This window comes from Cetorhinus maximus, chromosome 14 (genome assembly GCF_964194155.1).
Source record: "Cetorhinus maximus chromosome 14, sCetMax3.hap1.1, whole genome shotgun sequence".
Classification (NCBI taxonomy): domain Eukaryota; kingdom Metazoa; phylum Chordata; class Chondrichthyes; order Lamniformes; family Cetorhinidae; genus Cetorhinus; species Cetorhinus maximus.
This window is the reverse complement of record NC_135892.1, coordinates 10,586,741-10,604,417: the sequence shown is the minus strand read 5'-3', so window position 1 is coordinate 10,604,417 and position 17,677 is coordinate 10,586,741. Positions and strand designations below refer to the sequence as shown.

Sequence of the window (17,677 nt, the reverse complement as noted above, 5' to 3'; positions counted from 1 at the left end):
TCATATGGGTCGTGGAAGGAAGAGAACGGGGATGGGTGCAAGAATTTCAGTTTTAGGAAGCATAATGTCTGCAGATGGAAGGTGCAACAAAAATAAGTACGAGGATAGCGATGAGAGAGTTTATATTCGGTAAGAAGAGACAGTTGCTAACTGGAAAGCTAAATAAACAACTCATGGGACAGAATTTTCCCGGGCCCCACACGTGAAATGACGCACGGTAACGTCGGGCGAGCGTCCTGATGTCACCGCGCGCCATCGCGATATTTCGGTGGGCGGGCGCGCAATGATCTCAGATGTGCGCCCGCCATTAATTAACGGGTCACTTAAGGCCCATGAGGTACCAACTGACGGCCAAATTTACGGGGCCCGGTGCGATTTTCAGGTCGGCGCACAGGCGCAACGGGCAGGCGGGTAGGACACATTTGTATAAACCTCATCCACGGGCGGGATAAGAGTGGGGTCACAGATGTGCTCAGTCAGATATTTATTTTTGAAAGTTACTGATACTTGCCAGTGTGAGCAGAAATACTTCAAAACTCATACCAGCTGCGTGGACAGGACTCACAACCTTCAGGTCAGCACTCTACAGAGAAGATCCTTTTTGGGGCCTGCAGGTTTCAGGGAGCCTCCCCTTAGCCTCCACTGGAAGCACCTCCTCTGAGGAGGATGGGAGGGCCAGAAGGGGGAGGAGGCCAGGAGTGTACATTCAGCCTCCAGGGGAGCCACCTTTGGGAGGAGAGGTGCAGGCGCAAGGGGCGCAGGGCCAACAGGAAGTCCAAGGCGGAAAGGGCCGCAGAAGACACCACTATCCTGCTGCCAGGGTTTACAGGCGGTGAAGCAGCTACCTCAATATGTCTGAGGTGCAGTGTCAAAGGAGGCTTCATCTCTCAATGGAGACAGTCAACTATATCTGCCAGATGATAGCCCCTGAGATCTCCGCTAACTGTGTGGGTGCACACCCCATGCCGATGGCTCTAAAGGTCACAGCAGCCCTCAACTTCTATGCCTCTGGCTCCTTCCAGGGCTCGGTGGGTGATCTTTGCGGTGTCTCCCAATCAGCTGTCCACACTTGTGTCAAGCAGGTTACAGACGCTCTGTTTAGGCATTGACCTTCATCCACTTCCGTTGGGACCAGGCAAGCCAGGCACAGCGAGCCAGAGGCTTCGTGACCATTGCTGGCTTCCCCCGTGTCCAGGGTGCAATAGACTGTACACATGTGGCCAACAAGGCACCAGCAGGTGAGCCCGGTGCCTTCGTCAACAGGAAGGGCTTCCACTCCATGAACGTGCAGATAGTGTGTGATCACAGGATGCTGGTTCTACAAGTCTGTGCAAGGCACCCAGGCAGCTCCCACGACGCCTACATCCTCAGACACTCCCAGGTGCCAAGGCTCTTCAGTGCTCCAGCCCGGCTTGATGGATGGCTGCTGGGTGACAAGGGCTATCACCTCAGAAGGTAGCTCATGACGTCTCTCCGCCATCCAAGAACAGAAGCTGAGCAGTGGTACAATAGGAGCCACGCCTCCACCAGGGCTGTGGTGGAGAGAACCATCGGTCTTCTCAAGATGCACTTCCAATGCCTGGACCATTCAGGGGGCGCACTCCAGTACCCCCAGATCGTGTATCGGTGATAGTGGTTGCATGCTGCGCTCTCCACAATCTTGCGCTGGAAAGGGGGGACGCAGTGGACGAAGAAGATGTAGACGCAGTAGCTGCAGCTGCACACGATATTCCAGCAGTGAGTCCGAGGATGAACACACACAGAGAAATGCTAAGGGGGTAGATGCTGACCCAGGCATACTCCAGGGAGGCAGGGACACCCGGGAGGCTTTAATCGAACGAACCTTCAGCTAGAACACCACAGGTGGACCTCCAACAAAAGCCTGTGCTGCAGGCTCCATACTCAATACCTGAATGCTAAATCAGCCTGGATGGGAACATTAACTAAGGGCCTTGTTAATAAAGCTCAATGTGCCAAGCTCGAGTATTGCATGCAGTTCTGGAATCCGCATTTTAGGAAGGATGTGATTGCAGTAGAGAGAGTGCAGAAGAGATTTACCAGGATGTTGCCTGGGCTGGAGAGTTTTAGTTATGAGGAGAGATTGGAGAGACTGGGGTTATTTTCCCTGGAGCAGAGGAGATTGAGGGGGGACATGATTGAGGTGTATAAAATTATGAGGGGCATAGATGGGGTAGACAGGAAGGAACTGTTCCCCTTGGTGGAGGGATCAATAACCAGGAGGATAGATTTAAAGTAAGGGGCAGGAGGTTTAGAGGGGATGTGAGGAAGAATTTTTTCACCCAGAGGGTGGTGGGAATCTGGAGCTCACTGCCTGAAAGGGTGGTAGAGGCAGAAACCCTCATAACATTTAAGAAGTATTTGGATGTGCGCTTGCGATGCCATGGCATACAAGGCTATGTGCTGGAAAATAGGATTAGAATAGCTAGGTATTTGTTTGACCGGCACAGACTTGATGGGCCGAAGGGTCTTTTTCTGTGCTGTAGACCTCTCTGACTCTATGACTACGACTATGAGTATTGATTTTACTCTTTTGAACTCCCTCCCTAAAGTTCTCCTTCTCTGCACTTCTTTCTCCAGCTTTGAAAACCTTAACGTTCTTCTCTTCACACTCAAGTCCTCAATCACGCTTTCTAACTCTATTTACCTGGCTTAATGTCTGGTTTCATTATTCCTGTTTGTGAAGCACCTTGGCACAGTTATTACCTTAAGGCCACAATGTAAGTTGTTGTTGTGTGTTATGAGATGCATTGCTTCCATTTGCAGTGAATGAACGCAAAAGAATAATAGCACTGGGCATTTTCAAGTTGCCTTGCGTTTGAGCAGATCTGAAATTCTATTAAACAAATGGCAAGAACTGCAGCCAGCCTTTTTTAAAGGTCATGTACGCTCTGTAGTCCAATGCTACATACTTCTGTTAGCTGACTTAGCCAGATAGAATTATAGAATCATCGAATTGTTACAGCGCAGAAGGAGATTGTTCGGCCCATCATCTTTGTGCTGGCTCTCTGTAAGAACAACTCAGCTAGTCCCGCTCCCCCACTCTTTCCCATAGCCCTGCAAATTATTTCCCTTCAGGTGCTTATTCAAGTCCCTTTTGAAAGCCATGATTGAATCTGCCTCCACCACACTGTCAGGTAGCACATTCCAGATCCTAAACACACACTGCGTGAATAACTTATCTTCACATCACCATTGCTTCTTTTGCCAGTCATCTTAAATCCAACCGTTCTGACAACAGTTCTTCCTATCTGCTCCCTCTTCAGAGGAAGATGGTGGCAGAGTGGTAATTTTACTGGACTAGTAATCCAGAGGCCCAGGCTAACGTTCTGGGGACAGGGTTCAAATCCCACCACAGCAGCTGGTGGAATTTAAATTCAATTAATAAATTTGGAATATAACAAGGAGCCAGTCTCAGTAATAATGACCATAAAACCATTGTTGATTGTTGTAAAAATCCATCTGGTTCACTAATGTCCTTTAGGGAAGGGAATCTGCCATCCTTACCCTGTCTGGCCTACATGTGAGTCCAGACCCTTGGCAATGTAATTGACTCTTAAATGGCCTGGGAAGGCACTCATTTCAAGGGCAATTAGGGATGGGCAACAAATGCTGTCCTTGCCAAAGATGCCCACATCCCACAAAAGAATAAAGAAAAAAAGGACCCCTCATGATTCTGAGCACCCCAAACAAATCTATGCAAACAATTTTAATTTGTCAAATTATAATTTAATCAGCATTTTCCTTAACAATTGAAATCAGCATCAGTTCCAAAATCATTGTTCCACCTCCTGAATTTCATACCTTTGGGAACATTGGAAAGAGCATAGGAACAGGGGGAGGCCATTCAGCCCCTCAAACCTGTACTGACAACCAATTAGATCATAGCTAATCTGCAATTTAACTCTAAATACCCGCTTTTTCCCCATATCCTTTAATAACTTTGGTTAACAAAAATTTATCAATCTCACATTTAAAATTAACAATTGATCTAGCATCAATTGACATTTGTGGAAGAGAGTTCCAAACTTCTCCCACCCTTTAAACGTAGAAGCGTTTCCCAACTTCACTCCTGAAAGGACCTGGCTCTGACCTTTGAGACTATGCCCCCTCCTAGTCCTAGATTTCTCAGCTAATGGAACTTAATTCCTTGAAAGTTAACCCTTGGAGTCCTGTGCAATAAAATATCACTGCTGAATATCACCAGCTTTCTCCCCAGTCATCCTATTCTGCCTTGTTCTAACAACACATTGAAATACCTGTTCAAATTTTATTTGCCTTATTTGTCTGCAAGCTTTACCATCGATTGAAACCCAACACCATATCAAGTGGAGGAAACAGTAGGCTGATTTTCTTGCCTTTATTAATAATAAGTTCACTTGCTTCTTCTAATGAACATGTGCTTCCAGTCGCAATATGGAAGGCTGGTTAGTGCCGAAAAAGTGGGCACTGCATTTTTAGGCCTTTATCTTTCAGATTTCCTTTTCTTGATTTTAAGGTTGCTACCATCCCTCTCATGGCTAAGTGTCTTTAGTTTCATCTTCACACTTCTTTTTTCCTTTATTATTTCATGGGATGTGGGCCTCACTGACAAGGCCAGCATTTGTTGCCCATCCCTAATTGCCCTAGAACTGGGTGGCTTTCAGAGGGCAGTTAAGAGTGTTGTGAGTCTGGAGTCCATCTAGGCCAGACCAGACCAGGTAAGGATGGCAGATTTCCTTCCCTAAAGGACATTAATGAACCAGATGGGTTTTTACGAAAATTGGCAATAGTTTCACAGTCACTGTCCTTTCAATTTCAAATTGATTCATTGAATTTAAATTCTACCAGATGCCGTGGTGGGATTTGAACTCATGTCCCCTGAGCATTATCCAGAGCTTCTGGGTTACTAATTTGTGCCATTACCACTATGCTACCATCTCCCCCATCACTGTCACTATCACTGACACTAGCTTTTCACTCTAGATTTATTTAATTAATGAAATTTAAATTTCACGGCTGCTTTCGTGGGTTTGAACTCATGAGCCTGGATCATTAGTCCAATAAGATAAAAATGATATTTCTGTGCCCATAACATTGGAGCTAGCTAAACTTTACACAGTTCAGAAATGCATCGATACCGACCATACAAAGGGAAGCATTTTTAAAAATCCAATTTCATAAATGCACAATGAATTTGCCAAAACAACATTAGGCAAGATGTTCCTGTCTATGAGCTACAGTGTAATTCTCACCAGAATGAGCTAATTGCACAGTTACCTGAGGTAAACACTCTTTTTCTGACTGAATTTTAAAAACGACTCCTCTCGCTATTAAGTTTACTGAACCCTGATCTAGACTGACATCCCAGTGCACTACTGAGGCAGTGCTGCACTGCTGGAGATGCCCTTATTTCCATTGAGGGGTTAAACTGAGGCTCCTCTGTCGGCTCAGGCGGACATAGAAGATCACATGGCTCTATATAAATGCTGTTTTTTCAGTCTTCTTCCCTTACAGAACTGTTAGCCCATGAGTCAATATCAGCCAAGCTGATTTTCTGTGATGGGATCAATCTATTCATGTGTATTTTCCATCGACAACTTTTTATAAAGAATATCAGTCTCAAGCACTTTATTGTTAAGCACTCTGAGACATCTCTTTCCATGACAAGAGCACGATACAACTGCAAGCTGTTGTTACACTAATCTAAGTTGACACTTCATTGCAGTAGTGAAGGAAGTGCTGTCTTTGGGAATTATTGTGAGACCATAGCTCTATTTGCCTAGGCTCATGTGAGTGGAAGAGACCCCATGCCACAATTTGAAGAAGAGTGTGGCATTGTCATGGTATCCTGGCCAAGATTCATCACTCAATCAACACCACCCAAAAGGATTTGCTGATATTTTACCTCAATTACTGGAATCTTACTGTGCACAAATTGGCTCCAGTTGTTTTGGGGGGGGCGGGGGGGGGGGCTAACAGTGATGATACAACAACAACTTGCATTTATATAGCACCTTCAGTGAGATATCCTAAGTCGCTTCACAGGAGCATTATCAGATTAAATTCAAAAGCCACTCACTGGTTTTAAATACTTTGGAACATCTCAGGGTTGGAGAAGGGCAGCGTGAGAGGTGCTAAATATATAAAGGCAATCTTACTTCTTTGTCTTTCTCCTCTACCAAATATTTTAGCAGGCTGGTTAAAGAATAAGCTTCTCTAATTAGAATGAAAGAAAGGGAGATGGAGCCATGAGTGAACTCAGACACACATCTGTCTCTCTCTATTCAGCAAATGGCGTAACTATATAGCTTATCATATTAACCATTTTCAATATATTTTTCAAAAATAAGACTATAATACTTCTAAGTAGCTCGGAATACATACTAAACATTCAGAGGATTAAGTCCTACAGGTGTGTCTCTCCTCCTACAACAGAATGGAGAAATGTAAACAGAACACATAGAAATCCTCTCCATCCTCTCCCCCTTCTCAATACAAAAGCTTCTGATAAAGAAGGTTGCATAATTCATTCAACCAGCACACCAAATATTAGGAGAAGGGAGTAAACAAACACGGCCAGATGAATAATTCCATGGAGTTAAGAGGCACAATTTGAATGGCACATTTCTGTAGTGCAAAACACATTTAATTTGTTTGTGCTCCTTCAGTTTACATCCTCCTCTCATTAAAACACAATAGATGCTGGGTATGGTTCCACAAACAGAGTAAACTCTATAATGCCTGGCAAAAGGCCAGACTTTGTGTGCGTGTGTGTGTGTGTGTGTGTCAGTAGTGTCAGGGCTTGACCATGTTGTAAGATACACTAGATGTGTACACGCACATACATACAAAGAGTTAGGCTTTTGTTTAATTTTATGAGAACACAGTTTTTGCTTTATTGTTGCTTATAAATGTCTTGTGGACTTGCACAGAAACTAGAATTAATAAAATATAGAAAGTTGCTCATTCCCAGGAAACTTCATGTTTTAACATGTCAGGTACAATTTTGCTGATCATTCTGTTTAGCTTCTGTGGAGGTGCAGGATGTATTATTTGTGCCTTACTGGCTCACCTTTGTCTCCCCTTTGTAAAAGGAGAGAGCCAACACAGTCTTGAGATAGGAAATGGTACAATGAGCTCAGGATAACTGGCTACATTCTGTAGATGGTAAACCAATTGACCATCTTCTGCTGAAGGGTCATGAGGACTCGAAACGTCAACTCTTTTCTTCTCCGCCGATGCTGCCAGACCTGCTGAGTTTTTCCAGGTAATTCTGTTTTTGTTTTGACCATCTAGAAGTTTGAAGCTACTCTCTCATTTCTGGGGCCCTGGTTCACAATAACACCAGCCAGGCCAGTAATGAACCAGCAAGGGCAATGCGCATGACTAGAAGCCTATAAAGGTCTTGTGTTTTCTGTAACAATTTATAGAGAGAGTTAGGATCAAAAGGATTGATAAAGATTGTGTTTCCCTCCAGAGGAGGAATGAGATGATTATATTAATTTCTCTGTATGTCGGCTGCATTGTCAACTGGATTTAATGCAGCTAATTGTGGCACAAGGCAGCCGGGCCCATTTAATTGTGGGAGAGGCCCCGCGTCAGTCTTCCAGCGGAGCCAAAACCTTCCCCGATTAAGTCAGAGTGCGGAAGAGGATTCCTGTCCACTGGCAGTGGGATGTCAATTACACTCATTAATGAGCCAATTCACACCCATTATCCCCGAGCTCACGACAATTTAGTCATGGCTCAGGGATTAAGTGGGAACTGCGCAGCCTTCCCGCGTCCTCGGAAGGTGACCCAACAAACTGTGTCAGGTTAGCCAGCGGCAACCTGGGGCACGGGGGTCTCCCTCATAGCCAGGCAATCTGTGCCCAGTCAAGGGACCCAGCATCGGGTGAGGGGTGGCGCCAAAAGCTAATCCCCTATCCTTGCCTCCCACCCCCTATCCCGTGACCCGGATCCTGCCCTCGCCCACCTTTGGCCTGGGTTCCCACAACATTTCTGGGCCTATGGCGGGCGTAGTGTCACCAGCTGCTACCGCTCCAACTCATGCCAGCGGCCTGAGGAGCTGCCGGCTCTGATTGGCCAGTAGCTCTTGGCGGGCGGGACTTCCGCCTCGGGGGACCTCAATCACGGGGATGGCCCGACAGTGGCCACATAAGTGCCTGAAGGGCACTGGATTTCACTGGGGCCTCCCCCATGGGACTGATGGGGGTTCTCCGCTGGTTCTCCGACTGGTGGATGAGGCCCCCTGTCAGGTCAGCCTGACAAAATCCCAGCAGTTTGGAGTGTGAAAGAATCACGTGATAAAAGGATTGCAGTGCAAACCCCAAATATTGGTTGTCAGACTCGAGCGTACTTACAATGGGGGTATCACACATGGAAACTTAACCCGCCAGTCATCTTTCGAAATCAACATCTATCGGCTCTCCAGCAGGAACTGGTGCCAGTGGGGTGGGGAAGGGGTGAGCTAATTTTTGTCCTTTCCCTCCAGCGTCGCTGATGTCAATTGAAGTATCTCCCTGCAGCTGGGATTAATTTATTCAAACCATACACTCCTTGTGGATTTTGTGCCAGCACAGTTTAGAAAGAAGAAACGCCAAAAATGACTCAAGCAAAAGCCCAAAATAGACCTCTGACTGTACACTCTAATAGTCACCCGTCAGCAGCTGTCTTACTTGGCATGACATTTCTGAAATCACTTCAGGCTCCACGTGAAATTATCTCTAACTATATTTATCCTGCGCAACTTTCAATCCCTTTTTAGTTTAAATGTTGACTGATCCAGCATTAATTGATTGAACTAATGGCTCCCACTTCCCTCATGGGAGCTGACTGTATGATCAGGTCATCTGGACTCACAGTCATAAGATTCAGTGGATGTCGTTCGTGGAGATTTATGCAACCTGCCTGAAACTGGTGGGAGATACACAAAAGTATTTAAATTATGGGGGGATTGTCCCTCACACAGTTTCCTGATGATGTTTGTACAGGCAGCTCAGTGTTATTAATGTCCAGAAAACGAGAGCTGATACTCATCAGCTGCATCTCAGATGGCAGCTTAAAGAACAAAGCAAGATCCCATTTGTCCATTATTCCTGTGCTTGTTGACCTACAGCAGCTCCAGGTCCCGCAATACCTGAATTTTAGGATTCTCAACCTTGTTATCAAATCCACCCATGGTCCCATGCCTTCCCTGTCCAGGATTTTACAGGGCCACCCTGACATGACTGGTTCTGGGCCTCCTCACCCAATTTTACACCAATCAGGGAATAGCCAGGCATCAGGGCTCCCCATCTTCAAGAGCTACAGGCCAATCAGAGGGTTGATAGCTCTTCAGTCCCAGCAGCGCCACCAAGAGCGGTGGCCGCTGCTGGCACTGCACCTGGCCCAGAAAGGCATCATGGATGCCACCCGAGAACCAAGGTGCATGGAGTCGGGGATCACAGGGGCCGGTCACACAGGCCCTGGCGGGGGGATAAATGATTGGTGAGGACAGGGATTGGGTGTTTCTGGGGAGGTGGGGGGTTTGGGTGGGGGGGGGGGAGGGTGGTGGGCGGGGGATGGTGTGTGTGGGGGCTGTGACTCTTACTGCCAAGGGCCTCCTCTGTGGGTCACAAGGTGCCCAAACAGGTGGGTTCCCCCCTCCACCAATCCCACCAGGACATACCTGGCAGTCTCCCCATATGGCGGAGGGCCCATTCACTGCTGGTAAAATGCTAGCAGCGGCAGGAAGAAGCCCTTAAGTGGCCCTTAATTGGCTAATTAAGGGTGGTCCACCATCTTTCCCACCACTGGTAAAATGCCATCAGCAGTGGGGAGGCGCAGGCATGCCAGTCCCCACCGTCCAACCTGACTTTTTGCGCACCCATGACCCCCTTCGCCCCAACCAAAGCCCCGTCTCTCATCCACTCACTGGTGTCAAATCCCAGTCACTATCTCTGTAACCTCCTCCAGCCCTACAGCTCTCTGAGGTCTCGGCACCTCTCCAACTCTGACATGTTAAGCATCCCCAATTCTCATCGCTCCATCTATGGCAGCTGTGCCCTCGACTGCCTAGGCCCAAAGCCCTGGAATTCCCTGCCTCTTCACCTTGCTTTCTTCCTTTAAGGCATGCCTTAAATCCCACCTCTTTGAGCAAGCTTTTAATCACCTGGGCTAATGCGTGGTTGGATGTCGAATATTGCCCAGTAACTGCTCCTGTGAAGCGCCTGGGTGTGTTAGCGGCGTTATATGAATTGTTGTTGTTGTAAGGATTTTTGCCCCCAATTCTGCCGCTCTCCTTTAACTATTCAAATCACTGTACATTTTGCCTGTGTTCAATTCCTCACTCTCACCGCTTCTGCGTTCCTTTGCAACCCTAATCTGCCCTCGAAGCTGCGCATAATGATGATAATGAGCTGAGGCCAAGAAAGGAACCCTAAGGCCTCAGAAATCCACTGGTACTGTCCCGGGGAGGGAGGGGGGGTGGTACTGCGGGGGCAGGCGCAGACACAGGGAGTGCGCACGCTGCCCCTCATCCTGAGGGCTCGTGGGGTGAACATAAGTGGCATCAGTAGGTGGCCATGCCTACATCTCGCTGGATCACCCAGCCCCCTGGTCTCCAGCTGAGTAGGTAAGGTGGTTGGTGGAGGAGGGAGGTGCCTCGGCCTACACCCCACCGTGTGCCTCCTCCGTCATGGCACTCTGTGTAAGGGGAGAGCTGAACTAGGTTATTTTATTGATTGCTCTTCTTTAGAGGAAGATTCTTTGGCCCAGGAGCACTCCAATCGGGGTCCATTTGGTGAGTCAATACTAAATACTGATCTCTCTCACCCTCGCTTAGGGAAGCCTGGAAGACTTGGAGTTTTGGAGTCACAAGGGGGTCTGACGAAACTTCCAAGGGAATTTGAGGTTGAAGTGCTGCTATTGCAATATGACTGTGCCTCTATAACCTTTGCAGATATAAGGTGGTGCATGGCATTAAACAGTTAACCAAAAGCCGCAGACGAGCACCAACAGTTGAAACTTGAAGGTCACAGCACTATATTTAGAATCTTACCCCATCTCCCTGCCAAGTGGGCTTGTCCCAGAGGTGTAGTCTTGCGAGGAAGCAGCAATGGACTCCCACTGACAGATGCTGACGGAAGAAGCGTTTTGTCCTTGCCGGTGCTCTGCAAGTGGATCTTTGCAGCTCTGCCGAGCTGCTCTGTCCTTGTGAACACCTGAGAGCTCTGGAGGTACCTGCTGGTTTGGAAATGCATTTATCATTAGGGGAGCAGACAGGCTGAACTGTACGCAGGTTGGTGCAGGCTGCTGCTAACAGTCACTGACAAACAGGCTTCGAGACAATAAGATAAACGCAAAATACTGCGGATGCTGGAAATCGGAAACAAAACAGAAAGTGCTGGAAAAACTCAGCAGCCCTAACAGCCTCTGTGGAGAGAGAAACAGAGTTAACGTTTCAAGTCTGTATGACTTCTTCGGAGCTGAAGAGTCATATGGACTTGAAACGTTAACTCTGTTCTTCTCTCCAAAAATGCTGTTAGACCTGCTGAGCTTTTCCAGCATTTTCTGTTTTTATTTCGGGCTTAGAGACACGTCTGCCTCTGTTAAGCCGGCCCAGAACTGGCATTGCTTAAGCAAAGCCAGGAATGCCTGACACCGTCCTGAAATTGGGCCCTCATGCCCCCCGTAAATGTGTTTGGCGAGTTGCTGTCACTGTCCCTGCAGCCTAGGGAGCTCACCCACTCAGAAAACCAGCTTGGGACTATTAACCTCACCTGCCCAGATCCATGGCTAGATGCTGGGGAGAGAGGACAGTGAGAGAGGATAGACAGAGGAGAGAGGGAGGAGAGATGGAGGAGAGAGGAGAAGAGGGGGAGGGAGGAGAGAGGACACAGGGAGGAGACGGGAGAGAGGGAGTAGAGAAGATACATGAATAATGGAGGACAGGGGAAGGAGAGCCAATGGTAGTTGGCAAAATTGACAAGGAGCAAAGAAGAAGACGAGTTTACATGAATTTAAAAGTAAAAACGAAACCAGTCATTTTTTTGTACCGAGGCCTGAAAACCTTGGGGAGAGCGTGAGAAAATCCTGCTCTGCTCAAGGAAGTCTAATTTTCTTCAGCGGCCCAAAACAAGTGATAGTCAACTCCTTAATGCACAAGGCCTAGCGCCTGCTTCAGGGGAGCTGCCCTGATGCTTGAAGAACATCCAAAGTCAATATGGCAATGGCCACTAATCAGGTGTCCTTGACAGAAATACACTGGGGTAAATTGTCATGTGACTAACTCCATTGTGCAGAGGGAAGAAAGCTGCTGTTGTGATCCTGCCTCTCGCCCAGTGCCAGTGTATGGCTGCCCATTCGTTGTTGCAGTTTAGTGGTTGAAGAGGGGTGAAGTTTTATGGAGAGAGCAAGGGAGGCCCAACCAGTGCAGGCAAGTTAAAATGGTGGGAGGAGGGCCAGCATGGGCTTGATGGGCTGAATAGCCTCCTCCTGTATCATTTTATGAGAGACGATTCTGGGGGCGGGGGAGGGGTGCAGAGCATTGGACATTGCAGGTGCCGACTTTCAGGGCTCAGGAGCAACAGTAAACGGTTGCTCTCCTAACTGAAAATTGTTTGAACTGTTTGTAGTGATTATTCAACACAACAATGGACAGAGCAAGCGCAACCCTCTGATTGAAAACAACACTGGGATCCCATTGATATCTGAGGAGCTAAAATGGTCAAGAACAAACTTGCCCAAAACACAACACTTTCAAATGTCAAGCCAACATGGAGAAGCAACTGAAAACAAAATTTAAAAAGGGACACGTAGCTAAAGGAGTGGAGGATCAGTCAACAGAGGTTCTGCTGTGGTTTTATAAAGCACATACTTGGAACACCAGGATAACTGTCTTAGACACTCACTAGCTCTCTGCCCATCAACCCAAGACTCAGGGTTACAGCATTGCAGGCTACTTCTGATTCTTGCTTCATTTGGTGAAATTTAATGAAGGGGGCCCTGACATCAGCCACCAAAACTAGTGCTAGTCCCACTAACCAGTAGCCCTGAGGGAATCAAGTCCCTAACTGGCAGCAGAGACCCTGCTGCCGGAGCTCCTGGCCCTACCAGGGACGTGTAATTGCAGGATGTCCCTCACAAGGGCGGAAGTCCCACCATCCAAGCCGTTACTAGGCAGCGGCTACTGGGAGTGGTGGCTGCTTCCGATAGTTCACTCGAGCCTTCACCAGGGTTCATTGTGGAGTAAGGTCAGTGACACGGGTTGGGGGTTGTGGAGAGTGGGTCACCGGCCGGGGGGTCCGGAGGAAGGGGGAGAGGGTGGCTCCTAGCGAGCATCCCAATTCCCGATGCCAGGTCCCTCGATCAGGCACTGTGTGCCTTTGAACAGAGGCATCAAATTACTTAATCCCCCCCGACCACCGCCTCAGAACCAGCATTAGATTCTGGCCTGTGAACGTTGAACCTGTTTTCCCTACGTTCATTTCTGGTCATCACACTTCTAACAACTTATGGGAGTTGGAACACAATGCACAAAAGTGCAGCAACATTGATCCCAAATACTCAGTCGGACAATCGCAATGAAATACTAGAGAAATTTAAACTCTTGTTGACCAGAGAGAAGCTTAACCTCATGGGGTATATAAAATATTAAATAGCACTGAAAAGGTGAACTCAAAATGTTACTAGAAGGTCATTCATTTAACTCGAGAAAAGTAGCTTTGAAGTGGATTTGGAAAAAGATCATTACCCCAGTGGGAAATAAATATTTGGAGTGATCTACCAGATAAGGCAGTGAAATGAAAGACATTAGGGGGTTTTGAGATGCAATCATGTTCTCAATGGACTGAGTTCAAAGGCTGGAGTCTGACCCATCCTCAAGCTTAACTTGTGAATGTTCTTAAGAGAATCTCAATAAAAATGTCAATTAAAAAATTTGGAATAATGCATTCAACAGTGGGAGTAAAGAGAACCAAGGATTTGACCAATTGAATGTTGAACCCAACTAGTCCAGACCGACTAATCCAATCCGAGTTAACTCATCAAATACAAAATCAGGGTCCTTCAGGTGTGGCTTGTCCTGAGGTCTTTAAAATAATGAGGAAGGTGAATGCAGAGTGAATTAGATGTCCCATTATACATGTGCACAAGTATTTCCTCTACTCTGCTGCATAATGTCTTGCCAGCCTTCCAAGTTGCCGACAAACTCAATCACAACCCATCTAAATCTGGAGCATCCGGTCAGGCCAGAAACATAGTAAGTTGTGTCATGGGGATGCAGGAGATAGCCCTGGGATACTTTTCCTTCTTTAGCCTTTCGCTCCACCCTTTCTCTTTTCTACATTACTCCTTCGGTCTGCTTGGCCATGGCATTTGCAATTTCCTGTCTCACCCGCTTGGAGGCAAGGTGCTGATCCCTGAAATTGGGCCTCATTGTGTCCATTTTACATCTGCAAACAGGCACGGTCAGATTCAGTTGGACTTAAAAAGGGAACGGCAGAGGAGTCATTCAATATTACTTATTTTTGGCCTGAGGTTATTCTTGTCCCAGCAACTATTATGGATCAAGAAGCTCGACACTATCCAGGACAAAGCAGCCCCGCTCGATTGGCACCCCTTTCAGCACCTTCAACATTCACTTCCTCCACCACCGACGCACAGTGGCAGCAGTGTGTGCCATACACAAGATGCACTGCAGCAACTCACCGAGGCTCCTTCGACAGCACCTTCCAAACCCACAACTCTACCACCTGGAAGGACAAGGGCAGCAGACGCATGGGATCACCATCACCTGGAACTTCCCCTCCCAGCCACACACCATCCTGGCTTGGAACAATGCCGCCATTCCTACACAGATTTGGTGAAGAATGTGGAACTCATTGCCCACAAGGGAGTGTTTGAGACAAATAGTATAGATGCTTTTTTCAAGAGGAAGCAAGGTGGGCATATGGGGGAAAGTGGAAAAGGAGGTTATGCTGATAGAGTTGATGAGGCAGGATGGGAGGAGGCTCGAGTAGCGTAAATACACCAACGTGAACTGGTTGGGCCAAGTGGCCTATTTCTCTGCTGTACCTCCGATGTAACTCTAACTATCCTTCATTTTAAGTGAGTTCCTTTCCTATCACAAACAGATAAATCTCTGGATTGCGGAATGAGCTGACATGACCCTGAAAGACTTTCATTTCTGCTGCACCTTTCACAAACATCAGGCAAGGTGCCTTGTAATGAAGTACTTTTTGAAGTGTAGTCACTGTTGCACCGTAGGAAATGCAGCAGCCAAGTTGCGCACAGCAAGATCCCACAGACAGCAATGTGATAATGACCTGATAGCCTGTTTTTGCGATGTTGACCGAGGGATAAATATTGGCCAGGACACCGGGGAGAACTCCCCTGCCCTTCTTCAATGTTGTCCCACGGGATCTTTTACATCTCCCCAAGAGGCCGCAACTTAACCTCTCATCCCCCAAAGACAGCAGCAGACAAGTGCCAGCTTTGATATGTATGCCCCACAACCTTCCCAACTCAGAAGCAAGAATGCTATTAGCTGAGTCACACACGAACCTTGCCAATGTGGCTTGCAGTTTGTTACTGGATTGTACTAGCTTTTGTGGGCAGGAATTCATCTAATTTTAGCAATAATTATGGCGAACAGGGGTAGAACATGCAGAACACCCAGAGTGTTGATGAATATCAAAGAGGAAAGTATTGCGTTTAATCCTGGGAATTAACAACTGCAAGTAGCACCAATCAGGCAGAAAAAATAAATCTACCTTTAGGTACAAAAACCAATGCTCTTACTTCAGAGGAAGATGCTGAGCTCTGCTGCTTCTTGGCTGGCTGTTGTGACTGCTTCTCTCAGACTGGGAAGGATCGGCACTCTGAAACACAAACAGCAGGTTCCCCCATGAAAAGGGAAAGGCAATAACACTGAAGAAACTTCAAAGGGGCGGGAACCCAGACATTTCGCTGAAGTGAAAATGAGAGTTAATTCTTGCTGATGCATTGAGAGGCCGAATAGCCTTTGTGGAAAATCAACCAGTGCAAAGCTAACACTCTTCCTAAATACTTGCGCTGACCAAGCAGGAGGGATTTATCTGCAGTTAAAAAAAAAATCCCGGTGGATACCGGAAGGATTTTTCCTCTCCTGGGGGAGACTAGAACTAGTCTAAGAATTAGGTGTCTCCCTTTTAAGATGGAGACAAGGAGAATTTTTTTTCTCTCAGAGGGTGGTTAGTCTGTGGAATTCTCTTCCCCAGATTGCTGGGACATTCAATTTATTCAAGGCTGAGTTAGACAGATTTTTGATGGGCAAGGGAGTCAAGGGTTATGGGGGGGCAGACAGGAAAGTGAAGTTGAGACCACAACCTGATCAGCCATGATCTTATTGAATGGGGCAGCAGGTCCGAAGGGCCAAATGGCCTGCTCCTGCTTTTAAGTCCTATGTTCCTAAAAGACTACTCGTATTTATGTAATGACTTTAACATAATAAAACATCATAAGGTGCCCCACAAGAGCATCGTAAAGCAAAGTTTGACACTGAGCCACATAAGAAGATGTTTGGACAGGTGATGAAAAGCTGAATTAAGGAGGTAGGTTTTGAGGAACAACTTAAAGGCAGAGAGAGGAGTAGGGATGCTGAAAGGCTTAGGGAGGGATTTCCAGAGCTAAGGGGCCAGCTACTGAGGGCACGATGAATACCGGGGATGTGATGGAGGCCAGAATTGGAAGAAGGTAGAGATTTCGGAGAGTTGTGAGGTTGCGGCAGGTTACAGAGATAGGGAGGGGGGCGAAGCCATGAAGGACTTGAAAACAAGGGGGATGAGAATTTTAAAATCAGGAGATTGTTTAACTGGAAACCATTGTAGGCCAGTAAGCACACGGGTGATGGCGAATGGGATTTGGTGCCAGTTAGGCTATGGGCAGCAGAGCTTTAGATGAGTACAAATTTACAGAGGGTTTGGACATGAGAGATTGTTGTACAGTTCTTACGAATGAATCATAATCTCCCATTGTTTTCTCTCACGTTCCCTCCACAAGAAGGTAGAACTTAAGGGCACAGCATGTAGACCAGGCAGGAGATAATGATCACTGGGTAGGGGTACCAATCTTACTCAGCTCAGAGATTGACTGTCACAATGTTATACAATGACTAATTATTTTCCCTATGCACCACTGTCTCCCATTGTGACTCTATGTATAATGCAACAGTTAAAACTAAATATACCACAACAGTTACTGCTTGTCAAACTAACAAGATACATTATGTTAAGGAAAGGAAAAACTTGCAGCCCTGTGACTGACATTTCATTTGTAAAATAAAATTGAACTGCTCTTTCTCTTACCATGGTCACACTTGGAAGCTGAATCCTTATTACATTCTTGACAGGGAGCACATTGTTTTTCACCTCAAGTCTTTTACAAGCAATCAGGTCTAATGTGCCATTGAAGCCAGAGGTCTCTCCACACTAATTTCTCCTGAAGTCTCACTTATTAGACTGTCTTCTTTTGCTCCAGACACTCGGCAGAGCACAGCTCAATTTCCCAGAAGAACTTTAATGTTGAAATTGAACACATTTCATTATAAATGCATCAAGATCAAATTGGATCTGCCCTTTCCTTTTAGTAAATAGAACTGAATACATGATTATACAATCTCGTTATCTCCTCTTTCTTCTTCATATTCGCTCGCCAG

At 46.8% G+C, this 17,677-nt stretch overlaps 1 protein-coding gene across 2 annotated transcripts in view; it reads right to left on the bottom strand.

Annotated features, from left to right (window-relative positions):
• LOC144690070 (uncharacterized) overlaps window positions 1–17,677 on the bottom strand; it is a 137,077-nt gene that overhangs the window by 47,664 nt on the left and 71,736 nt on the right. For both annotated transcript variants that reach the window (XM_078557578.1, XM_078557577.1), the window contains exons 7-8: window positions 15,784–15,863; window positions 11,042–11,226 (exon numbers count right to left, since the gene is read on the bottom strand). In XM_078557578.1, coding sequence (XP_078413704.1) covers window positions 11,042–11,226; window positions 15,784–15,863 — 265 coding nt within the window. The remainder of the gene's footprint in view (window positions 1–11,041; window positions 11,227–15,783; window positions 15,864–17,677) is intronic.